The sequence below is a fragment of the Arachis hypogaea genome, chromosome 4 (assembly GCF_003086295.3).
Source record: "Arachis hypogaea cultivar Tifrunner chromosome 4, arahy.Tifrunner.gnm2.J5K5, whole genome shotgun sequence".
NCBI classification, from domain to species: domain Eukaryota; kingdom Viridiplantae; phylum Streptophyta; class Magnoliopsida; order Fabales; family Fabaceae; genus Arachis; species Arachis hypogaea.
The window spans coordinates 23487589-23514867 of NC_092039.1; the positions used below are offsets into that span (position 1 = coordinate 23487589).

The following is a 27279-nucleotide window of genomic DNA, read 5'->3' on the forward strand; positions in this document are numbered from 1 at the left end:
AAAGTAAAGAAAGAATAAAGTGCAGAAAAGTAAATGTAAGAACTAAAAATAAAATGAACATTGGGATCAAGAGATATTGCAATCCTCCGGATCAAGTTCATTCTCATCTCTTCCTCAATCAATGCATTCATTGATCTCCTTGGCAATCTTAAGTGATTGGATCCCAATTCCTTGGCAATTTAATCTCTCTAAACTTGAACAATTTCCCAATTTCTTGATTTAATTGCTCATGGGAAGAGACGAAGTTTGGTCACTGATTATACCACACACATTCATAGATCAAAGTATTGGTAGGATTAAATGTCACAATATCCATCCAACCCCCAACCTAATCCAATGTGAGGGAGCATTTCTAGCATGATTTTCTCATTCCTCTTCCAAGGTTCAGAGGAAATCCAAGTATGAGCAATTTCTCTTCCGAGACAATTACCCAATTCGATGAAGATCGAAAGCTCTCTAGTAAAATCAAGAGAAAAGAAAGAAGAAGAAGAATAAGAACTACAATTGATCCATTGAATCACAATAGAGCTCTCTAACCCAATGAAAAGAGTTAGTTGATCATTGCTCTACCAAATAGAAAAGAAAGAAAGTGCAGAAAAGTAAAGATGAATATTAAAACTAAAATTGAAACTTCAAAATTCATAAATGAAAAGTACAAAGAAAAGAAAGAGAAGGAAAAATGTGTGAGGGGAAGGAGTCCGAAGACCCCTCTTCAATCCCCAATTTTCGGCCTCCATTGAATGTACAAACTAAGGCCTTTATATAGGCTCTCCTAAATTACAAAATGAAATTAAAAGCAAATTACAATTAAATGAAATTTCCTATTCTAGATGCTTCTTATGGCCTTGATTGGTTGACACTTGTGGGCTTCCTTGAGGTTGGGTGGTCCTTGAAAGAGAAGTGAATCAAGTTGAAGTCCAGGTACTAATGTTAGTGCTACCTGATGAGCGGATAATTTATACGCTTTTTGGCATTATTTTTAGGTAGTTTTTAGTAAGTTTAAGCTACTTTCAGGGATGTTTTCATTAGTTTTTATGCTAAATTCACATTTCTGGATTTTACTATGATTTTGTGTGTTTTTCTGTGATTTCAGGTATTTTTTGGCTGAAATTGAGGGACCTGAGCAAAACTCTGATAAGAAGGCTGACAAAGGATTGCTGATGCTGTTGGAATCTGACCTCCCTGTACTCGAAACGGATTTTCTGAAGCTACAAAACCCCAAATGGCGCGCTCTCAACGGCGTTGGAAAGTAGACATTCAGAGCTTTCCAGCAATATATAATAGTCCATATTTTATTCGAAAATTGACGACGTAACTTGGCGTTGAACGCCAAGTACATGTTGCTGTCTGGAGTTAAACGCCAGAAACACGTCATGATCCGGAGTTGAACGCCCAAAACACGTTATAACTTGGTGTTCAACTCCAAGAGAAGCCTCAGCTCGTGGATAGATCAAGCTCAGCCCAAACATACACCAAGTGGGCCCCGGAAGTGGATTTATGCATCAATTACTTACTCATGTAAACCCTAGTAGCTAGTCTAGTATAAATAAGACTTTTTACTAGTGTATTAGTTATCTTTTGGCCGTTCGGTCTTTTGATCATTCAGGGGGCTGGCCATTCGGCCATGCCTGAACCTTTCACTTATGTATTTTCAACAGTGGAGTTTCTGCACACCATAGATTAAGGGTGTGGAGCTCTGCTGTACCTCAAGTTTCAATACAATTATTATTACTTTCTATTCAATTCTCTTTTATTCTTATTCCAAGATATACGTTGCACAACACTTTGATGAATATGATGATCCGTGACACTCATCATCATTCTCACCTATGAACGCGCGTGATTGACAACCACTTCTGTTCTACTCTAGGCCGGACGCATATCTCTTAGATTCCCCAACAGAATCTTCGTGGTATAAGCTAGATAGATGGCGGCATTCATGGGGATCCGGAAAGTCTAACCTTGTCTGTGGTATTCCGAGTAGGATTCCGGTATTGAATGACTGTGACGAGCTTCAAACTCCTGAAGGCTGGGCGTGATGACAAATGCAAAAGAATCAATGGATTCTATTCCAACCTGATTGAGAACCGACAGATGATTAGCCGTGCTGTGACAGAGCATTTGGACCATTTTCACTGAGAGGATGGGATGTAGCCATTGTCAAGGGTGATGCCTCCAGACGATTAGCCGTGCAGTGACAGCGCATAGGACCATTTTCCCGAGAGGATTGAAAGTAGCCATTGATGATGGTGATGCCCTACATACAGCTTGCCATGGAAAGGAGTAAGAAGGATTGGATGAATGTAATAAGAAAGTAGAGATAAGAAAGGGTTCTAGCATCTCCACACGCCTATCTGAAACTCCCACTATTGATTTACATAAGTATTTATATCCCTTTTTATTTTCTATTTATTATTGATTTTTGAAACCCATAACCATTTAATCTGCCTAACTGAGATTTACAAGGTGACCATAGCTTGCTTCATACCAACAATCTCTGTGGGATCGACCCTTACTCACGTAAGGTTTATTACTTGGACGACCCAGTACACTTGCTGGTTAGTTGAACGGATTTGTGACTTCAAATAGAGCCAATTATTAAATTTCATACAAGTACAAAGAATATGGATCACAATTTCGTCCACCACTACCGTTAGCCACACTAACGCTACAAGTGTGGCGTTAGTGCTGAAGTTAGTGTGGCTAACGTCACACTTGCTACCCAGTTAGTGTTTTGGGGCTTAAAAGATGCTATTGTTTGTGCTCCAATTTCATGCCCACTATAAATCATTATATATCGTTGAAAAGCTCTGAATGTCAGCTTTCTAATGTAACTAGAATCACCTCAATTAGACCTCTGTAACTCAATTTATGCTCCTTTGAAGTGGACAAGGTCGCTGGCATAGTCGCTGGCGTTATTGGAAAAAATTGAACCACAATAACGTTAGCGATCAGGGGATTAACACTGCCAAGTTTTGAAGTTTAAACTTAATTTCCACCCCATACTATTATATATGGTTGGAAAGTCTTGGATGTCTACTTTCCAACGCCTTTGAAAGTGCATCATTTGGAGCTCTACAACTCGAGTTACACTTCTTGGAAGGTGAAGAGGTCAGCTGGCCTTACTACAGGTTGATACCATGTTCATCTTTGCACTTTCGGGGCAGGTTTTCTCCCTCAAATTTAGTGTCCACCATGTAGTGCCATATATTCTTGGAAAGCTCTGGAATCTTACTTTCCAATGCCACTAAAATCACCTCATTTGGAGTTTTGTGGCTCAAGTTATTCTTGTTTGAAGAAGGCATGGTTAGGCTGCCGGGTGAGATTTTGCCCACGTTAGTGTCCACATTAGTGTAACTAACGTGGCCATTAACGTGGGTCTTCCTTTGCTTCGAAAATGTTAGTGGCACTCACTTTTTCCAATAATGTTGGTGTTTCCCTTTCCTTCCACGTTAGTTCCCACGTTAATGTAACTAACGTGGAAGCTAACGTGGGTCTTCTTGCTTCGCAAACGTTAGTGGCACTCACTTTTTCCACTAACGTTGGCATTTTTCTTTCCTTCCACGTTAGTTCCCACATTAATGTAACTAATGTGGAAGCTAAAGTGGGTCTTCTTGCTTCACAAACGTTAATGGCACTCACTTTTTCCAGTAACATCCATGCTCTCCTTCTTCAAAGTTAATGCCATTAACTTTCTCACTAACGTTGAGGCTTCTCTTTTCTTCCACGTTAATGTCCACGTTAATGGCACTAATGTAGCCACTAACGTGGCTCTTCTCTGCTTCTTGTTACCTGAAATCATTCAAACAAAGCGCATCAAAGTCTTGCTCTTAATCATGAGATCATGCATCATCCATTTTATCATTCAATTCATGCATAATTCTCATGAAATCATTCGAAATTCATAATGTTTGCTTGAATCATGGTATGAATGCATTTTCAACCAAATACTTTCTTATTTCCTGAGAAAATGCATGAAACCAACCTAAAGCATACAAAAAATGGCTAGTAAAACTAGCCAAGATGCCCTAGCATCACAACATCCACAAGGTTCAGGACAACCAGCATCTCATTCATCAATTCAAGCTACTGTGTCTACTGAACCTCTCCAAGTAGCTTTTTCCAATTTCAACTGGGACATAAGTAGTTGATTTAACAGAGGAGCATACCCATCATTCTCCAACATAAACTTTAAATATTGGACATGTTTCTCCAATAAACCAAGCTAAAACCACTAATGGATTCTAGGTGGCCCCTGATTCGGACTCTCCCTCTCAAGTCGCTGAAACTATTGTCCTTGATTTGGACTCACCATCTCGAATTCCAGAAACCAATCCTTCTCCATAAAGAACTTCTAGTCCATCCAAACAAGCTGAACTTCAAACTTCTCCTGGTCTGGGATCTGGAAACCTGGGTGTATCTACTGAATCTACCAATGCTGACCTGGTTACCTTGGTTACCATCCTGAATCAAGCTATTCAAGAAGACAAAGTGCTCATTTCTACTCCTGGACTCATAGGTACTTCTACATCTGGTCTTCCGTCCGAGCTACATGCCAATGCTTAAGAATAACTTATGTCACTTCTCAAGCTCTTGGACCATCCACCCATCGAATGGACCAATGATGCAGCCTTGAACAAAATTTTGTGTGATATTTGAAGTTCATCTCTTGAACTTCAGGTTCCGTCTCCATACTCTGCCATATTATTCGAGCAAGGATATTTTAGCTCAAATAGGAATTCTGATGGAATCCCTTCTGGCGAGATAATGAGAATTCCTACCCCTGCACCATCATTATGCTTCGATCCATCAAAATATAACTTCCAATAATCAGCTTTAATGTCGATTACATTTGCCTCCTGGTCATTCAAATTATTTGAATTATTAACTAGAAAATCTGCAATGACTTGACCTTTCACAGCTTTTACTGGGACATATTGCAAATCGAATTCTGTCAAAGCGAGCATCCGTTTTTTTTAAACGACCTCTTAACATTGAAAAACTCAACATATATTTGACAAGATTAGTTTGTGCCACAACTTTCACCAATTTAGCTACCATGTAACACTTTAATTTCATGCATGGTAATAAATTGGGGATAAACACAATCTTTCTATTGGGGAATACCTAGTTTCAATATCAGTCAAAACACGACTAAAGTAATAAATTGTATGTTCATGTCCGTCCTAATCATCTTGGGCTAGCATGCACCCAATTATGTTTGTAGATGCTGCAATGTACAATTTCAAAGGCTCATGTGGACGAACATTTGCCATTATTGGAGTCTTAGATAAATATGCCTTTATCGATTCAAACGTCTGTTATTGTTCATGCATCCATTCGAACTGTGAATCATTCTTTAGTTTTTCTAAGTGCAAAAACACTCGAGTTCGATCAGAAAAATTCAAAATAAACCTTCAAAGATAATTTACTTTTCCCAAGAACGATTGCATTTCTTTTTTCGATTTAGGCGAAGACAATGCTAATATTGCATCGGCCTTGCTCTTATTGATTGCAATCCTCTTTTTATGAACAACAAAACCTAGGAAGTTCCCGGCCGATACACCAAAGGCACATTTCAGAGGATTCATTTTCAATCCTTTTTTTTCGCATAGTAACAAAAGCTTTCCTTAAGTGATCGATGTGTTGATCCACCGAAATCGATTTGACCATCACATCATCAATATACACTTTCATAAATCTCCTAATATACTCATGGAATATGGCATTCATTGCTCGCTGGTAAGTTGCACCAGCGTTTTTCAACCCGAAAGGCATAACCACCCACTCATAAGTGCCTAATGCTCCGGGACAACGAAAAACAGTTTTGGACACATCATCTTCTGCAATGAAGATTTGGTTATATTCTGAATAACAATACATAAAACTTAGAATTTCATTTTCCGCTGCAGAATCAATCAACATATCTGCAATTGGCATAAAATACTCATCCTACGGGGTAGCATTATTCAGGTCTCTAAAATCAATGCACACCCTTAATTTTTTATTTTTCTTCATTACGGGAACAATATTCGAAACCCATTCCACATAACGTGCGGTTCGAATACATTTTGCTTTAATCAACCGTTCAATTTGTTCCTTAATCTTTATATTGATTTTTGGAGCAAAATGTCGGGGAGTTTGATTCAGAGGTCGAGCATTTGGTTTCAATGCTAATCGATGCTCTATGAGAGAACGATCAAGACCAGGCATCTCAAGATAATCCCAAGTAAAACAATCTTTAAATTCATGTAAAAGATGAAAAAGTTCAGTTCAAAAGGGATCCGCAAGATTCTTATAGAAATAAGTGATTCGAACATCATCAACAGATCCCAAATTAATTTCTTCTAAGGGATCTAGAGATTCAAATCCCGTTAAGTGATCCTCATCTTTTACTGAATATTTTTCAAAATCCAAAGGTTCTAAATCATAGATGCAATCGAAAGAGAAATTAACAGATTCATTATGGACAGAATGAACTTGATCATTTACTAGATTAACAACAACTTCATTTTCAATACAATGGACTTCTGCTATTATATCAGCAATTCGACTAATAATATCATTTGCATTACATAATGAAGAAAAACTTAAACCATGACTAAATTCGATTGAAGACATCGAATTGTTATCACTAAAAGAAGACATTACATTCTTAAATGATTCAACTTCATCAGAAGAACCAACTTTATTCTCTACTAAAGGAAAATTACTTATATAATTATTTAAAATTACTAGGTAATTCGAGACGTCTTGAGCATATTCCATCGAATACCATCTCGAATCCATTCTAGGATGAACAATCCCAACCAGTTGGGGGCATATCAAGGTGTGGATAATGTAGCTTCACCGTGAGGCCTTCCAAAGACAAAGAGCAGCCCTCACAGTTACAAGAATTCAATACCATGTCAAACTGATTCCACCACCGCTGAACCGTTTGTGATTCCCGAATCATGCCAGGCTTTCTTCCTCTCTTTTCAACACTCCGTTCTCTATTAATTCACAAGCCAAATTTAAAATTGAGTTTCACTTCTGATGATTCTTTGAATATCTATTGTCATTGTGTGTTGCTCTTGCCATTGTTATTGTTATTTGGATGAAGGCGTGATTGGTGTTGTGATGGGTTTAAATTAATGGTTGAAGAGTTAGAATTGGCGTTAGAGAGATTAGTTCTTTTTTAGTAAAGTATCATTTATATCCCTAACGTTTGGGGTAACTTTCAAAGTTGTCCTAACATTTAAATCATCCTATTTAAGTCCCCAACATTTCTAAATCATCTCAATGTTGTCCTACTGTTAGTAATCTGTTAACAGAATTGACAGTGTGACAAAATTGAGACGATTTTAAAATGTTAGGGTCTTAAATAGGATGAAAATGTTGAGGATAAAATCGATACATTACTCTTAGAAGAATTACTAAATCAAATAAAATGAAAGTAAATTTTAACGGAATGAATTGCATTACGAATTGAAGATTTTTACTAATCATAAAATACTTGTAGAATGACTAGTAGATAAACTTCCAAAAAAAAGAGTATGAAACTATATTATAAATTACAAATTATTCTTTTTTGTCTCTAATGTATCAAACTTCTTTAATGTTTAATTTGAATAAACTTCATTTTTAACTTTGAGATAAATTTTAATCTTATCCTTCAATAATATTTAATTTTTTACGATACATAGTTATTCAATTATTTTTTAATCACATCTAAGTAAATTACTCTTAATCACATTACTTTTATTCTAAGTTAATTTATTTTTTTAATTTTACTCTTAAAAAGTTTTACTCGTCATGAAATATGTGTAAAGTGACTAATACATAAACTTGCAAAAAAAAAAGAAAAAAGAAAAAACGAGTATGGTATGGAAGGAAGAACGCCTTGTCCTACTAGGTGGGTCGGCTACATGAATCAAACGACGCCATTGAGCTCTGTCATGTATCATGTCTACAGAGAGACCGTTTACATGTAGATCTCGTTTGACCACCTCATGGATGGTCTTCTTAGGCAGTGACGGACCCAGAAAATTTATGTTGAGAGGGAAAAAATAATACACATTACTATCAAAAGATATATTAATTTAAATTTAAAAATATAAAAATGCACATTAATTATTCAAATAAAAAAATTAAAAATTACATTAGCCGCTAACTTTCTTTGCTTCAAATTTTGAAGGTACTTCTCTTCTTGTTTTCATATTTTGAAAATGTTGAATAATTGTTTCATTATCAACTTGATTGAATGTCTCTCTTTCAATATATGTAACCAAACAATCATCAACCACTCATCTCTCATTCGATTACGGAGTCGACTCTTTATGATATTCATAGCAAAAAATGTTCTCTCAACTGATGCCGTTACCACAGGTAGAATCAAAGCTAATTTCAACAGAAGAAACACCAATGAATAAACAATATACTTTTTGTCTCAACTAACTTTTGAGATAGTCCACTAATTCCATTTATGTTTGAGAATTGATAATCAAGACGCATATCCAATATAAAATTCTCAAGTTGACTATCAAGTGCCAAAAGTTGAGTAGAAGAGAATTCATGTGGATAAAATTCAGCTAAACGAAGCAATTTCTCCTTATCAAAAGCAAAAAATGAGTCACTTGGATTCAAACAAGCTATACAAAGAAGTAGCTCAGTATTTTTCTCTGTAAAATGATTGTTGAGCTCTTGAAGTTGTCTATCAACCACTTGATAAAATAATTCAACTTGAAAATGATGCAAGTTTGAGACCTTTTAGATTTTGCGCCTTGATCTTCCTTGTGTTACAAATATGTCATTTATATTTGGAACAAGAATATTATGACTATCACAAAATAGTGAAACTTCATTGAGCAAAGAGGACCAACCATTGTCTCTTATACTTTGCAATCGCTGCTTGGATACTTTAACCAATGTCATATATAGCATTTATAATGTCTTGATCACTTCTTTATAGAGCTTGAGACAACTCATTAGTAACTCCTAATATACTTTTCATCAAATGTAAATTGAATACAAATTCAAAAGATTGAATATGATTCAATAATTGACATGCTTAAGCTCTTTGTTCAGGATTATTTTCATCTTCCTCAATCACTTCAAGAACTTCTACTAAGGAAGAAAAAATAGAAATCAAGCTAAGTATTGTACCATAATGTGAGCCCCATCGAATATCACCTGCCCTTTTCAATGTTGTTTCTTGATTTAAGTCACGCCCACTAGAAACATCTCCGTTTTGTAATGCAACAATTGTCTTTTGCATTTGACTTTCACAAAGCATGTCTTTACGTTTACGAGAAGCTCCAACAATATTGCACAAACTAGCAAGAAATTAAAAAATAGTGCAATTTCGATCTGTTTCTTTGCAACAACCACAAGTGCTAATTGAAATTGGTGAGCAAAACAATGAATATAAAAAGCACAAGCATTTTCTTTCAAGATCAAACTTTTTAAGCCATTAAATTCTCCCTGCATATTACTAGCTCCATCGTAACCTTGTCCACGTATTCTTGCTAAGCTTAAACTATGCTTTGCTAATAAATATTCCAAAGCTACTTTTAACGACAACACATTTGTGCTAGAAACATGGACAAGGCCAAGAAATCGCTCCATTACAATCCCTTCTTTATTCACATATCGCAAACAAACAGCCATTTGCTCTTTAACAGAAATGTCTCGAGCTTCATCAACTAAAACAGCAAATAAATCATCTCCAAGATCATCAATAATAACTTTAGTAGTTTCACTTGCAGCAGCTCTAACAATATCTTTTTGAATTTTTGGTGCTACTAGTTTAAGGTTTCCACGAGCATTTTTGAAAACACGATCAATCTTTGTATTATGTTGAGCAAGAAAATCAAGAAGCTCTAAAAAATTACCTTGATTGTTTGAATTGTGCGATTCATCATCACCACGAAAAGCCAATCCTTGTCGCAATAAGAACCTAAAGCACTCAATTGTTGCTATTAAGTGAGTTCGGTAATCTTTTTTAGCTTGGTCTGAATGCTTTTGAAAAACAACTTCAATACGTTGCTTTTGCTTCATGAGTGCTTAGCATTTTCTTCGAGCTTGATTATGAGCACTATCATGATTTTCAACATGTGTTTGTAATCGCTTCTTCTTTTTCCAATTTGAAAAGCTATCTTTTACAAAAGCATCACCACTCGCACCATCAGGTTTCATAAGATAGCAACAGAGACAAAAGACAGCATCTTTTGAAATACTATATTCCAACCAATTGCCAAATTCATCAAACCAATCAGCATTAAATCTACGGAGAGAAGTTTCAAAATATGTTTGTGGAAAATCATGTTCTCTTAGTTGACAATGACCTTTTTGCAAATAAGCTCGTCTAACTTCATCCCTATCATTTGGATCATAATTTGAAATTTTGGGTCGTTGTCGAGGATCAGCTACCAGACTTTCCACATTGAATTCTAAGAACTTCTTTTTATTAGAAGAAACAATGGAGTGACTTCAGATTTTAGTGGTAACTTTTTTTGAAATATTTTTCCATTACTATTTCTAAAAATAAAAATATATATTCTAAATTAGTAAATTGATCAATTCACTTTAAAAATTTATATGCAACATAATTACATATAATAGAATAGAACAAAAGATAAATAAATAAATAATAAAGATCACTAAATTGAGAATAAAATAAAATATATAAATTCATGAAGAGAATAAAAAATAGATTAATACATAAATTATAATTATTTGAATTAAAATTTGTAATTGAAAATATCAAAAAGAGAAACAATGAAATTGAAAGATATATAGAGTCATAGAGAGCTATATAAAACAAAATAGAGAATTTAAAATTTATCTTTTGATGAAGCAAAGATGACCACTAGATAAAAAATAAAAAAAGAAGGTTGAAAATATGAAACTAAGAAGAGGGTTTAAGAGAATAAATGAGTGACAGTTGGAATTTGAGAATAGAAGAAGACTAAATTTGATTAGGTTAACTAATAATCAAAATAATAGAAAGATAAAATGGGTTTGGGGCTTTTAATAATTGGGCTTAGTTTATTTGTAGTGGGATCATTTAAAATTTAAAATGGGGCATATATATATATATATATATATATATATATATATAATTTTTTTGTTTAAAAATATGAAATCAGAGTAGGGGCAAGTGCCCCCTATCATTATGCTTGGATCTGTGTCTGTTCTTAGGTCTTTCTCTGCCTTTCATCCCTTGTCCATCTTCCATCTCATCCACCCTCCTGACTGGGTGTTTTGTCGGTCTTCTTCTCATCCAAACCACATGAGACGCGATTCTACCATTTTTTCCACAATGGGTGCTACTTCAACTCTCTCTCTTATATCTTCGTTTCTAATTTTATCCAATCGCGTATAACCACTCATCCATCTCAACATCTTCATCTCTGCCACACTTAACTTATGTTCATGCTTCCCTTTGGTCGCCCAACACTCCATACCATAAAGCATAGCTGGTCTTATAATAGTGTGATAGAATTTACCTTTAAGTTTTAAAGGCACTTTTTTTGTCACATATAAAATCAGATGCATTCCGCCATTTTGACCAACCTGTTTGGATCCTATGATTTACATCCCGTTCAATCTCTATTATCCTATATGATGCACCCAAGATACTTAAAACTTTTAACTTTTCGTAAGATGTTTTCTCTAATCGTCACCTCTATATTAGGGTTTTCTTTTCTCAGACCGAACTTACATTCTATATATTCGGTCTTGCTACAGCTTATGCGCAGACCATACACTTCTAGAACTTCTCTCCATAAGTCCAACTTCTTATTTAGGTCTTCTCTTGACTCTTCTATAAGGACGATATCATAGGAAAAAAGCATGCACCATGGCACAGGCTCTTGGATGTACTATGTGAGTACTTTCAAGACTAATGTGAATAGGTATGGACTTAAGGATGATCCCTGGTGTAATCCTATACCAATAGAAAATTCCTCTGTCATAGCACTTTGAGTCTTCACACTAGTTGTGGCCCCATAAAAAACGAGTATGGTTCATATACAATAAAATATAAATTATACCTTTTTATCTCATATACCAAAATTTTTTAATGTTTAATTTACTTAAATTTTATTTTTATTTTTAAAATAAATTTTAATTTTATCCTTCAATAATAACAATATTTAATTCTACGGTAGATGATTATTCAATTATTTTTTTAATTGCATCTAAATAAATTACTCTTAATCATATTATTTTCTTCTAAATAAATTTATTTTTTATTTTACTCTTAATCACATTACTTTCATTTTAAATAAACTTTTTTTATTAGGAGCAAAATTAAAAATGAATTAAATAATGATCTGTCATAAGAAAATTAAAATTATTGAAAAAAATAAAATTTATTTAAAAGTTAGAAATAAATTAAATTAAACATTAAAGAAGTTCGGTATATATTAAAGAGTAACGGGTATAATTTATACTTTATTGTATATGTGTCATGCTCTTTTTTTTTTCTTTTCTAAAAATTTATATACTAACAATTCTATATATATGAGTAAAAATCTTGAATTTAATATAATTTATTTCATTAAAATTCACTATCATTTTACTTGATTTAGTAATTCTTTTAAGAGTAATATATTATTTTTGTATCAATATTAATTTTAATTTTCACCAAAAATTTTAAAGACAGAAAAAAGTATTTAATCATAAATTTTTGTATTTAGGACATTATTTTTTTTCTCTATCGTTATCTTTTTTGCAATAATAATAATTGCCATTATAACATATATTAATAATGACAAATATGTAATGACTACAAAAATAGAAGTTAAATAAAAGAAATAGTAGTCATTATATTATTGGCGTTAAAAATTTGTTGCTAAAAATGAATTTTGTTGTAGTGCAAACGGAACCTAGTATTCGATTTTAGGAACATTTAGAACTATTACCTCCGACTTTGAATATTTTAATATAGAAAAATCAATATATTTAAACATAAATAATGTGTATATGCATTAAATTTCACGAATTTTTCAACTTAAAAGAAAAACTGAGTGTAAGATAGAGTGAAAATTAATTTTTTTATGATAAAAGTATATTTTTTGATTTTGATATTTGTACTTTTTAAAAAATATATTTTTAATATTTAATTTATTCAATTTTATTCTTAGTGTTTTTAATTTGCGTCAGAATTAACTCTATCTAAAATGCTAGGGATAAAATTAAAAATACTTACAAATAATTTTGATACAAATAAAAAATATTAAGAACAAAATTAAATAAACTGAAAACGTTTAGGACATTGAATAAAATTAAACATTACAAATTTTTAAAAACAATTATAAATATATTTAAAAAAATATACTTTACTCATTTTTTTAAATATATTAAAATGGTAGTTAAAAATAAATAATCACAACTATTTTTTAAAGGATTTTACTAAAAAGAAGACAAAAATAAAATAATTTAATAAAAAATAAATTTTAGAATTTTTAATAATATTAAATATATAAAACTAAATTTCTAACTTAATAATATTAACAAATAATTCTAACAGAAAAAATCTTTTTAAAATATACATAAAATATATGTATTTAGAACATGTGTCCCCTTTAATAGGAAGGCACATACTTGGCCGCCCCAATAGGTCTAGAAAAGTAAACGATTTCAAATAAAACCTTGGGCTTTGAGAGAGTCATAGAGGCATAGAGCTAAGAGCTATGCATGTGCATTTTGCTTTTGGTCTTTGACCAAAAATGGACAAAATCAACCACATGTTCTTTCAACACAATAATGTAAATCATGTCTTAGTTATACTACTATTATGAAAATTCCAGGTAAATTTTTAGAGGGGATAGCACGAGAGGCTTTATATTTTCTTTAAAAAAAATATTAGTGAAAATAATTTGGCAAAGAAAAAATGACAAAACTTTTTCTTTGAGTTGAATTATTTATTCAATTTGTACTAGTAGGTCGAGTTAATAAAAAAAAAATATTTGAGTAAATTGATTATCATTGATCAGAATGATAACGTTTGTGTTATGTGTAACAAAAAAAATTGAATTTTTACAATATTTATTTGTTACATGTGAACATACTTGATAGATATAATGTGTATAGATTACTCATTTGGGTTATGTTTGGAGCATTTCAGAGTCTATAAAAAAACATTTTAAAAGTTAGAGGACGATATTTATGAAAAAAGACGAACGTAAAATATAATTAGTAAAATTTTTTCAATTATATAGAATAATATTTAGTTGTGTAGAAATAAATTATTTTTTTGAATAAGACAACAGTTGTAGTAGATTATGTTGTCAGATCGTTTTATTATTCTAAAAATAATGTGAAAACTAATTCATGTTATTGATCGTTATACCAAAAATAACATAAGAATTGAGTCATTTTTATTTTCAATTTTTTGTACGTTTTACGGAGTGTGTTGAGTTAGTTTATTTTTTTAAAAAAAATGACAAAAGTTCCAAGCCATGAACAGGAAAACTACCTTAAAAAGTGATGGCACCCTAATACTCGTTGACTTAATGACTTGTAGGCTTAAATCTACAATGATTATCATCATATGTAAATATATGGTCGACGATTTGGAATAAAGTTTTCCATTTGATTTTGCGTTGATTAAAGTATCAATAACGAGCTAAGTAAAACTTTCTATTATTTTAAAATGATGTTAATCATACGTAACATATTATTAGGATTTATCCTTATGACGATGCTACTTGACTACTTGTGTTCACATACAATTCAAATCAAGGGTAGAGTTTATTTTTGTTTTTGAAGTTTAATAGTTTATAAAAAATTAAAAAAATATTTTTAAGTTTTATTTTAACTTAATTTTTATTTTAATTTTTTTATTTGTATTAAATATATTTTTATGGTTAATTTTTTAAAATTTAAAATTAATTTAATATTAATTTTATAAAAATAATTTTTAATATATATAAATCAGATATAATTATCATAATTATTATTAAATTATTCTTAATTTTTTTAAAAATTTAACTATCAAAAAAATATTTAATACAAATAAAAAATTTTTAAAATAAAATTAAAATAAAATAAAATTTAAAAATATTTTTAAATTTTTAAAAAATTTTAATAATAAAAAATATATTTTATTCTCAAATCAATTAAAAAAAAAGACATTGGAGAATAATAACTAACAAAAGCTGTTTGACGCCAGCAACTGAAACATTTGCGATACGCGCGTAAACCGGCGGCGCCCGTCATTAGCTTTTAACTTCTAAAGTTCTAAGTATTACGGATACAAAAAAAAGTAAAATACTAAATTGGTTCTTTATATTTGGGTGTAATTCTGTTTTAGTTCTTAAAGTTTAAAGTGTTTTATTTGAATTTAAAAAAAATTTATTTAGCATCAATTTAGTCCCACAGTGAGATTAAAATTAAATAATTAATAAAATGTCCTATATAACAACAGTAGAAGAACAAAATCGATAATTTGGAGAAGAAGTACAAGTTTTAGAGGCACAAAATCAACCGTGAATGCATCAACACATTTATTTATTATTTTTTTATAATATAAATAAAATATTTTCTGTAGAACTAAAGAGAATGATAAATAAATGTATTGATGCATCAACGGTTGATTTTGTGCCTCTGGAGCTTGTACTTGTTCTCCAGATTATCGATTTTGTTCTTGTACTATTGTTATGTAGGACATTTCGTTAATTATTTAATTTTGACCTCACTGTGGGACTAAATTAATGCTAAATAAAACTTTTTTGGATTCAAATATGACACTTTAAACCTTAAGGACTAAAATAAAACTAGTCCCAACATAAGGGACCAATTTAGTACTTTACCCATAAAAAATGTTACTCCTTTTTCTAAGAGTGAATACTCCACCCAGTTCCTCTTGATAATTACTTCAAAAGGACTACAAATTTTTTAACAAAAAAAATATCCAACTCTATTTTTTATTTTTTTTGGAGATTGATTAGTTCCTGTGTGGCTGGGCCAAAAAAAATAACATTTTAACTTTTTTTAGCACAGGGACTGAGTTGAGTATTTTTTTTTTTGTCAAAAGTCTCGTTGTCTTTCGAAATAATTGTCAGGGACTATTTAAGTTTTTTCTCTTTTTTAATCATTTTATATTAATATTTTTATCCGTAATAACATTATAAAAATATAAATTTTTTAAAATTACATTAATTTTATTTTGATATTATAGATTATAACAAAAAAAAATTAAAGGGTAACGTATAATTTTTATCCCTGAAATTTGACAAAAATTTCAAAAATACTCCTAAATTTTATTTGGTTTCAATTTTGTCCCAAAATTTTTCGATTTGCATCAAATATATCACTGACGGATAATTTTTCAAAAAATTTAAGATCAATTCAACAACAATAACATAAGAACAACCATCAACACAAGTAAATCAAACATAATTTTCATGCATTATTGTTAGATTGGTCTTAAAATTTTTTGAAAATGCAGCTGTCGAGGGTATATTTAATACAAATCGAAAACTTTTTTGACAAAATTAAAATAAAATAAAACTTAAGGTCTTTTTCAAACTTTTACCAAATTTCGAGGATAAAAAGTATACTTTACCCAAAATTAAATTTATAAAATCAAACGGCCTTTACAAAAATATTATATGGAAAAATGTCTCTATCAAGTAAATTATATGTAATAAATATTTGAAGAAAGAAAAGTAAAAATATAAATTAAAAAGATAAGTCGTGAAAATTTAATACTAAATTAAAAGACTAAAAAAAATTTGCATATAATAATAATAATAATAATATATTTTTATGTGATTAATATTAAAAAATTATTTTTTAAGTAATTTAATTATAAATTTAATGTATTTTTTATAATTTTATGAATTTATTTGAAATTATATTATTTTATTAATTTTATTTTTTGTAGAATAAAAATGTAGAAAGAGAAAGAATGAGAGAGAAAAGAGAGAACGATAAAGAAAAATGAGATTGGGAGTTTATTAAGTTTGAAATTTTTTATTATAATTGTAATGAAAAAATATTTTGTGACACATTTTAGTTTATGAAATTAGTAATATAAAATATAAAATATAAGTTATATATAAAATAAAAAAGGTAGAGAAAAATAGAGAATGAGAGAGAAGTAAATAAGAGGATAGAAGAAGGAAATTTATTAATTTTAAAAAAAAATATTCATCTTAATTTTAATGAGTGTTATATGACATATTTTTGTTGTTAAATTAATAATAAAATATAATTATATTTAGTTATGATTTTTATTCATAGTTTTCATTGGTTTATTTATATTTGTGGTTATGCAAAGTATTTGAAAAAGGAACACGAGGAATCGGAAGGAAAAACAGAACACCCTGAAAAAAAAAATTCGGGTGCTCTAGCGCTAAACGCCAGGGTGGGCGTTCAGTGCCAAAAATGACACAAACTTCAAGACAGTTTTCTGTTGGGTGGCGCTAAACGTCAGGAGCGGGGTTTAACGCCCAAGAGGTCACAATTTCAAAAAGCTTCCTGTTTAGTCAGCGCTAAACGCGGACTTGGGCGTTTAGCTCCAACCCTCGTTCTAAAAAAAAATCTTTCTCTTCTATCACTCTTATCTTCTTTTGCATTATTTTTGTTTTTACTCATCCGTGTGCTTGTTATGTCCCTCCCCATTTTCAGTTTTTCTTTGCTTGGGGACAAGCAAATTTTTAAGTTTGGTGTTGTCGAGCAAGCTCTTTGTTTATCTTATTATCAATGGCACCAAAGGGAGGTGAATCATCTTCATGGAGGAGACGACCACCAAGATCAGGATGACTGAGGTGGTTGAGTTTCTTATCTACTATTTCTCTTATTTTCTGTTTTTCAGTTATTATATCTTATTTCTTGCTTTCTGTTTAAATCCTTTGCATGAGTAGTAGTATCTTTAGTTTTTCTAGTTTCGTTAATTAATTTGGTATTTTATATTTACTTTTAAAAGTTGTCTCATATATTGCTCACTGAATTTGAAAAATCAAAAGAAAAAGAAAAGAAGTCGTATAATGCATGAGACTTGAGTTATATATTCTGAGTTATCTTATTTACTTTGATGTGGTGGTATTATCTGAGTCTAAATGTATAAAATAAATAGTGCATAATTGATATTGAAGTTAAGAATGTTGATTCTTGAAGTACAGGAACTTAGAGAAATATTATGGACTCTCTAAAGTGAGTAAGACATTGATCCTTGAATCAAAACAAACAGCAAAAAGAGAATAAAAAGCAAGGTCTAAGACTCTAAGCATCAATGGCTATGAATGTCAAATATGATTAAAAATTCAAAGAGTTATTTTCCTAACCATATGCTTGTGGTGTGAATGTGTCAAGTAACCCTTGATACAGAGCACTAAGAGTCGAGACCAAGTACAATTGCAGAGTATACCAAAGGCTCTGAGTACCACTGACTGGGAGAAATTAAAAGAAAAGCTAGAACTCAAAGAGTTTTTCAGTTAAGTACTTGTGGTGTTCTTGTGTCAAATTAAGCTTGAGACAAAATACTTAGAGTCACGGCTAGGATCAAGGTACAAAGCACCAAAGAAAAGAAAAGAAAAGGTTATGTTCAAGGACTAATCAGAGCATAAAGAGGAAGAGAATCCATAATATCATCCGAGTTATAGTTCGGAAGGATATCAACATTTTTGAGCTTCAAAGGATAGTGAGATGCCAAACCTATTTAGAATCACAATGGCATTAACCCCACTCAGTAATTGGACAGAAGCTTAAATGAACACTCAAGTCTCATGCAACTTCTCTTCTCAGTTCTATATTATTTTTAGTTTCTTGAGGACAAGAAATAGTTTAAGTTTGGTGTTGTGATGTGTGAGCATCTTTTCTTTATTTTCTATTTATTTTGGATAGAAATTTATTGAGTTTTATTTAGATTTTAGTATTTGAAACCTATTTGGATGCTACTTTGATGTGCATTGTGGTTTATTAATTTCACGAAAGATTCGGGCGAGTTTGACAGAGTTCGTACAGAAGAAAAAGGAAGAAAGTGGATGCTGTCAACCCTGACCTCCTTGCACTCTAACGATCATAACTTGAACTACAGAGATCCAACTTATGCAATTTTAGCAGCATTGGAAAAACAACTTGCAGAGCTATCCAAAGATATATAATAGTTTATACTTTTTATCTGTCATCATGGCGCTAAACACCGACATTAGCGTTTAGCGCTAGGTGTCTCGTAACTATCGCCCAAGCGACTGCCTCGTGGGGCGCTAAACGCTGAGCCTGGCATTTAGCACCATGAAGACAACAACAACTAGAAGTTTACTACCTCCAGGGGCACTAAGTGCCGATTTTGGCGTTTAACGCCAGAAGCATGGATCCAACTTTAAGGAAAGGGCTTCATTAGTTAGATTTTGGGTCATATTTATCTTATTTTATTTTGTTTTAGTTATTTTTATTCCCAAACACAATCTTTTGGGCTTTAGTAGTGATTATTCTATTTTATTTTTAAATCAAATTAGGTTAGATATGAAAGTGAAAATATCTTGCCCTTCGGGGGATCTTCTCTCTTACGCACTTTCACATTTTCTGAACCCTAATTTTTCTCTCTGAGTCATGAGCTACTAAACCTCCTTGGTTAAGGTTAGGAGCTCTGCTTATTTCTATGGATTAAGACTATTATCATTCTATTTTAATTAATGTATTGATTCAGTTTCAATGATTCCTTTTGTTCTTCATCTTATGAATCTGGGTATATTGGAAGAACAACCCTTACTCTATATGCATTCTTGTTGATTCTTAGAAAAGTTATCTCACTTGAATACTAGTTTAAAAGTGAATTCCTCATAAACTGCTAATTACTTGGACTTAATGGGATACGTGACATATAATCCTCTTATATTTTGGTAATTAGGATTTTTGTGACTAATAAACTAGAATTGAATCTAACCCTTTAATCTATATTAAGTGACCAAGAAATTGGCGGTTTATTGGGTTAGAGGAGACTAAATCACTAAGGAATTAGGTTTTAGTCAATTACAGTTTTCCATGAAATGAATCTTGCATGATTAAAATAGTTGGTAAGAAAATCTAATCCGGAAGAATAAATAACTTCAAAACCTTAACTATCTTCTCACATACATTTCACACCAATTTCACTGTTTGCGTTCTTTACTTTCTGAGTTACTATTTAATGCTTTTAAACTCCAAAACACCATTTTCTGCCTGCCTGACTAAGTAATTCATTCGACTATTGTTGCTCAGTCCATCAATCCTCGTGGGACCGATCCTCACTCACCTGAGTTATTATTTGGTACGACCCGGTGCACTTGCCAGTTAGTTTGTAGATTGTAAATTTCGCACCATACGCATCAACTGCACTGAAAGTATTATAAAAAAGATAAATGTCAGCATCATTATACACTGCTCTAGCTAGTTGAATCCTTTGCTTTTGTCCTCCACTCATGTTGATCTCTCTCTGACCGATTTCTGTCAGATCGTCATGGCTAAAATCATTGATGTCCTTATCCAAGGCACATGCCTTAATAGTATTCTTATATCTTTTCTTGTCTATTGGCTTTGCCAAAGAGTATGTGATCTCTAACTGTCCCACTTTGGATCCAAGAAATCTGAGAAACATATGCTATGGTGCACATACATTAACTTATTTTGATTATCATGAAATGCCACTTAAGGATAAGAAAAAATGTGTAAGATACTAAAATGATAAGGTAAACAATAAAATAGTTGGGGACACTGATCTTTGATCCCAAGTAAAGTTTCTACCTTCAATTTCTACAGAAATATTGTCACCAATTGGAATTTGCTTAACACTCCTTACAATTTCATTAATGCCTAACTCTTCAGCAAGCAAAAAGGTATTGAGCCGGTCGAAAGATACCATAACTTGGATAAGAATAGAGAAAGTCTCAAGGATCATCCTAACCGATTATGACATGATGATCCTCAATGTTGCAAGAATGGTAAAAATTATCCCTGCATCCAATGGAGCACTATGAAACAGAACACATCATAGGAAGACAACAGCAAAAACAATTGTAGGAGAAATCCAATAAAGAATTTATTCATAACCCTTCATGATCTGTGTCTTAGACAACCATATAAATTCTTTCGTGCCAAGCAATTCAACCAATTGCTCCATGATTGTAATTGATATCTCATGCTGTAAGTATCTCTGAAGTTGATCATAAGCGCTCATCTTGTGTTAACATGAACTGAGACTGAGACTTTTGTATCACCTTTGTAAATGGCACATTGAGTAGTCCACAGATTATGAAAGGAATTAGGCCAGGCAGAGCACCGAGACCTACTTTGATAAGAATATGCATTACATTGATCAGAATCTCTTACTATAAAATCATGATAGTAATATTGTACTATATTTTGATATTAAATCATAAGGTGAAGCAGACTCTCTTAAATTGTACTATGTCTAGGTTTTTTTAAAATATATAGTAACAAAGTTTTTTGAGACATTTCTTTAAATACCTTAAATGCACTTCCAAAAATTTAAAGAACTTTTATAAAAATAAATTATACTAAAAATATTTGAATTTATTGTCAAACACAACATATATATTCATTCGCATAACAATAAAAATCCTTAACTATAACTTTTTAGCTATAATTGAGAAGTCAAATAAAAAAAATAACCAACAAAAAATAAGAGATGTTATTTGTGCAATTAAAGTTTCTTTTTTTAATATGCCATAACAATAAGCCATGGATGTTAATAAACAAGTCTCTAATTCAGAAATACAACCATTTAACACCCGCCAAGGTTGCCAAAATTAATTAAATATAAGTCACTATTAATTAGCATTAAAAAATTGCAATGATAGGTGGTGGACGAAATTGTGATCACTATTTTGTGCCTTTTGGTATCATTGTAAAATTATGGAATTTAAGAAATTGGCATGAGTGGACACAATTCCGTTCAACTAACCAGCAAGTGTACTGGGTCGTCCAAGTAATACCTTACGTGAGTAAGGGTCGAATCCACAGAGATTATTGGTTTGAAGCAATCAATGCTTATTTTATTAATCTTAGTCAGGAGGCTAAAGAAGTTATTTGGATTTATTTGTAAAAAGCCAAACTACAAATTTCATAAAATTGTAAGTTAAAATAATAGAGTTACTTGATTTTCAGTACTGGGGAATATGTTGGAGTTTTGGAGATGCTTTGTCCTCTGACTTCAACTCTTCCTTGAAATCCTCTTCTCACACGCAGGTTCCTTCCATGGCAAGCTCTATGTAGGGTGTCACCGTTGTCAATGGCTACTTCCCATCCTCGCAGTGAAAACTATGCACGCACTCTGTCACAGTACGGCTAATCACCGGTTGGTTCCCGCTCCTACTGGAATAGAATCACTCTTTTGCGTCTGTCACTAACGCCCAGCAGGTTAAAGTTTGAAGCACGTCACAGTCATTCAATCCCGGAATCCTACTCGGAATACCACAGACAAGGTTTAGACTTTCCGAATTCTCATGAATGCCGCCATCAATCCGGCTTATACCACGAAGATTCTGTTGGGGAATCTAAGAGACATTCATTCAGTCTGATGTAGAACGGAGGTGGTTGTCAGGCACACGTTCATGGGTTGAGGAAGGTGATGAGTGTCACGGATCATCACCTTCTCCACAGTTAAGCGCGAATGAACATCTTAGATAAGAACAAGCGTGTTTGAATGGAAAACAAAGGAATTATATTAAATCATCGAGACGCTGCAGAGCTCCTCACCCCCAACAATGGGGTTTAGAGACTCATGCCGTCAAAGAGTATGTAATTCAGATCTGAAAATGTCATGAGGTACAAGATAAGTCTGTAAAAGTTGTTTAAATAGTAAACTAGTACCCTAGGTTTACAAAAAATGAATAAACTAAGATAATTGGTGCAGAAATCCACTTCTGGGGCCCACTTGGTGTGTGCTGGGGCTGAGACTAAAGCTTTTCACGTGTGGAGGCCTTTCTTGGCGTCAAACTTCAGGTTGTGACGTGTTTTGGGCGTTCAACTCCGGATAATGACGTTTTTCTGGCGTTTAACTCCAGACAGCAGCATGAACTTGGCGTTTAACGCCAAGTTACGTCGTCTATCCTCGCTCAAAGTATGGACTATTATATATTGCTGAAAAGCCCTGGATGTCTACTTTCCAACGCCGTTGAGAGCGCGTCAATTGGACTCCTGTAGCTCCAGAAAATCCATTTCGAGTGCAGGGAGGTCAGGATCCAACAGCATCAGCAGTCCTTTTTCAGCCTAAGTCAGATTTTTGCTCAGCTCCCTCAATTTCAGTCAGAAAATACCTGAAATCACAGAAAAACACACAAACTCATAGTAAAGTCCAGAAATATGATTTTTGCCTAAAAACTAATATTATTCTACTAAAAACTAACTAAAACATGCTAAAATCTACATGAAATTACCCCCAAAAAGCGTACAAAATATCCGCTCATCACAACACCAAACTTAAACTGTTGCTTGTCCTCAAGCAACTAGATGAATAAAATAGGTTTTAACAGAAATAAAGAAGTAATGATATTCTCGAATTTTAAATGAAGCTCAGAGTCTTATTAGATGAGCGGGGCTTGTAGCTTTTTGTCTCTGAACAGTTTTGGCATCTCCCTGTATCTTTAAATTTTCAGAATGATTGGCATCCTTAGGAACTCAGAATTTCGGATAGTGTTATTGACTCTCCTAGTTAAGCATGTTGATTCTTGAACACAGCTACTTATGAGTCTTGGCCGTGGCCCTAAGCACTTTGTCTTCCAGTATTACCACCAGATACACAAATGCCACAGACACATAACTGGGTGAACCTTTTCAGATTGTGACTCAGCTTTGCTAGAGTCCCCAGTTAGTGGTGTCCAGAGCTCTTAAGCACACTCTTTTGCTTTGGATCACGACTTTAACCACTCAGTCTCAAGCTTTTCACTTGGACCTTCATGACACAAGCACATGGTTAGGGACAGCTTGATTTAACCGCTTAGGCCTGGATTTAACTTCTTTGGGCCCTCCTATCCATTGATGCTCAAAGCCTTGGATCCTTGCTACCCTTGCCTTTTGGTTTTAAGGGCTATTGGCTTTTTCTTTTTCTTTCTTTTCTTTTTTTTTTTTTCGTCTCTTTTTTTTTTTCACTGCTTTTTCTTGCTTCAAGAATCAATTTCATGATTTTTTTTTCAGATCATCAATAACATTTCTCTTTGTTCATCATTCTTTCAGGAGCCAATATTCATCAAATTCAAAGTACATATTATGCACTGTTCAAGCATTCATTCAGAGAACAAAAAGTATTGCCACCACATATAATTAATTATAAATTTTATTATTAAGAACTCGAAAAATATAGATTACTTCTTTATTCTAAAAAAAATCTACTACTTTATTCATGCCTAATGATGTTGAGAAAAATAAATTATAGCTTAATTGGAAATAAAATCAAAATAGACATACTAATTACTACTACTACTATATAACTTCTAAGGTAAAATCCTATAATCATACTATCACAGAGTTAAAGCTGGAATTAGAACTTAACAACCTGTATTTTGGGAAGTGGATGTTCCTCTAGTCTGTGGGGTGCCTTCAAGAATTAATTTCTGACGCTTCAGCTCCCTTAAGTTCACATCCTTGCTCTTCCTGTTCTCTTAGGTGCCATGATCTTAATGAGTTTTAGCTCAGTGATCATGGCAAATCACACCAAACTTAGAGGTTTGCTTGTCCTCAAGCAAAAGAAAGGAAAGGAGAGGAGTAGAAGGAAAGGCATTTTTCAAATAAAGATAAGATGAGTTGAAAAAGATATGAGAAGAAATTAAAAATATTTGAAAAAGAATTGGATTGGAAAAAGATTTATGTTTATGAGTTAAGATACATTTGATATTTTTGAAAAAGGGATTTTAGAAATTAGGGTTCTTTAGAAAACCAATTTGATTTTGAAGGGTGACATTTTGAAACATGTTTATGCAAGAAATCATGAATTGAAACATAAAAATTTAGAAAAATTGTAAAGAAAAACGAATTTTACCTCCTCCCCACCATCCTGGCGTTAAACGCCCAACTGCTGCATGGTTTGGGCGTTTAACGCCCAAATGCTGCTTCTTCTGGGCGTTCGACGCCCAGCTGATGCATCTTTCTGGCGTTTAACGCCCAGATGCTACCCTTACTGGCGTTAAACGCCCAGTGGGTGCTTCTCATGGGCGTTCAACGCCCAAATTGTTTCTTACTGGCTTTTTCACGCCAGTGAGCTTCCAATTTTCCTTGTAACTCTGTGACTTCAATCAATTGCTATTTCACCTTTTGAAGATACTCTAGCATCTACCTGTAAAACTAGATCAAATAAAATTATATTTTGTGAGTGGCTGGGTTGCCTCCCAGCAAGCGCTTCTTTAATGTCATTAGCTGGACTGAGTTTTAATCAAGTCTCAGTTTTGAGCATTCTTGCTCAAAATTGCCCTTAAGATAATGTTTGACTCTTTGTCCATTAACAATGAACTTTTTGTTAGAGTCATTATCCTGAAGCTCTATGTATCCATATGGTGATACGTTTGTAATGACATATGGACTTCTCCACCGGGATTTTAATTTCCCAGGGAATAATCTGAGCCTAGAATTGAATAGCAGAACTTTCTGCCCCGGATCAAAGACTCTGGATGACAATTTCTTATCATGCCATCTTTTCGCTTTCTCTTTGTAAATCTTTGCATTTTCGAAAGCATTGAGTCTAAATTCCTCTAGCTCTGATTCGAGACTCTCAGCCATATTGACCTCTCTTACCAGAGAGTCAATAATATCAACACTCATGCAGTCATTTGGGGTGTCTGGATGTTGCATGGCTTTAACAACATTCAGCTTGAACTCTTCCTCATTGACTCTCAAGGTTACTTCCCCTTTTTGGACATCAATGAGGGTTCGGCCAGTTGCTAGGAAAGGTCTTCCTAGAATGAGAGTTGCACTCTTGTGCTCCTCCATTTCCAGCACCACAAAGTCAGTAGGAAAGGCAAATGGCCCAACCTTGACTATCATGTCCTCAATCACGCCTGATGGGTATTTAATGGAGCCATCAGCAAGTTGAAGACATATCCTGGTTGGTTTGATTTCTTCAGTTAAACCAAGCTTTCTGATAGTAGATGCAGGTATTAGGTTGATACTTGCCCCAAGATCGCATAAAGCTTGCTTGGTACAAACACCTTCTAATGTGCATGGTATCATAAAGCTCCCAGGATCTTTAAGCTTCTCAGGTAAGCTTTTTAGAATGACTGCACTGCATTCTTCAGTGAGGTAAACTGTTTCAGTTTCCCTCCAATCCTTCTTATGACTTAATATCTCTTTCATGAACTTAGCATAAGAAGGTATTTGCTCAAGTGCTTCTGCAAACGGAATCTTTATTTCAAGAGTTCTGAGATAGTCTGCAAAGCGGGCAAATTGCTTATCCTGTTCCGCTTGGCGGAGTTTTTGAGGATAAGGCATTTTGGCTTTGTATTCCTCAACTTTAGTTGCTGCAGGTTTATTACCTACAGAAGTGGGTTGGGAAGCCTTTTTAGAAGGATTGTTATCAGCACTTGTATGTGACTGATCACCCACTGGCGTTTGAATACCAGGGGTGGAAGCTGGGGTGGCGTTAAACGCCACCTCCCTGCTTGTTTCTGGCGTTTGAACGCCAAAACCATGTTTCTTTTGGGCGTTCAACGCCAGATCCATGCTTGTTTCTGGCGTTGAACGCCAGGAATGAGCATGGTTTGGGCGTTCAGCACCAGCTTTGTCCCTTTCTGGGCTCGGACTGTCTTCAGGAGGATTTTGAGTATCCACTTGTTTATTTCTTGGTTTCCTGCTGCTTTGAAGTGAGGTATTTAATGTTTTCCCACTTCTTAATTGAACTGCTTGACATTCTTCTGTTATTTGTCTTGACAGTTGTTTTTCTGTCTGCTTTAATTGTACTTCCATGTTCCTGTTAGCCATTCTTGTTTCCTGTAACATTTCCTTGAATTCGGCTAGCTGCTGAGTTAGAAAGTCTAATTGCTGATTAAACTCATTAGCCTGATCCACTGGACTGAGTTCTGCAGTTACTGTTTTAGCTTCTTCTTTCCTGAAAGATTCATTGCTTAAGTACAGATGTTGATTTCTGGCAACTGTATCAATAAGCTCTTGAGCCTCTTCAATTGTTTTTCTCATATGTATAGATCCACCAGCTGAGTGGTCTAGAGAAATCTGAGCTTTTTCTGTAAGCCCATAGTAGAAGATGTCTAATTGCACCCATTCCGAAAACATTTCAGAGGGGCATTTTCTTAGCAACTCTCTGTATCTCTCCCATGCATCATAAAGGGATTCATTATCTCCTTG

At 33.1% G+C, this 27279-nt stretch overlaps 1 protein-coding gene across 1 annotated transcript; it reads right to left on the minus strand.

Moving 5' to 3' along the window:
- Positions 1 to 9049: 9049 nt before the first annotated feature.
- On the minus strand, positions 9050 to 10038 carry LOC114927562 (uncharacterized). The gene is made up of 2 exons (XM_029297585.1): positions 9474 to 10038; positions 9050 to 9294 (listed from the first exon to the last, which is right to left on the minus strand). The coding sequence occupies exons 1-2, from the start codon at positions 10036 to 10038 to the stop codon at positions 9050 to 9052; spliced, it is 810 nt and encodes a 269-aa protein (XP_029153418.1).
- Positions 10039 to 27279: the final 17241 nt, after the last annotated feature.

Bases quoted from the DNA above. Each gene is read 5' to 3' on its own strand.
- LOC114927562 (XM_029297585.1), bottom strand. From the start codon at position 10,038: ATGAAGCAAAAGCAACGTATTGAAGTTGTTTTTCAAAAGCATTCAGAC. The intron at 9,295-9,473 runs GTAATATGCAGG...ATATTGTTGGAG, and splicing joins ACAAGGTTACGATGGAGCTA to CTTCTCGTAAACGTAAAGAC.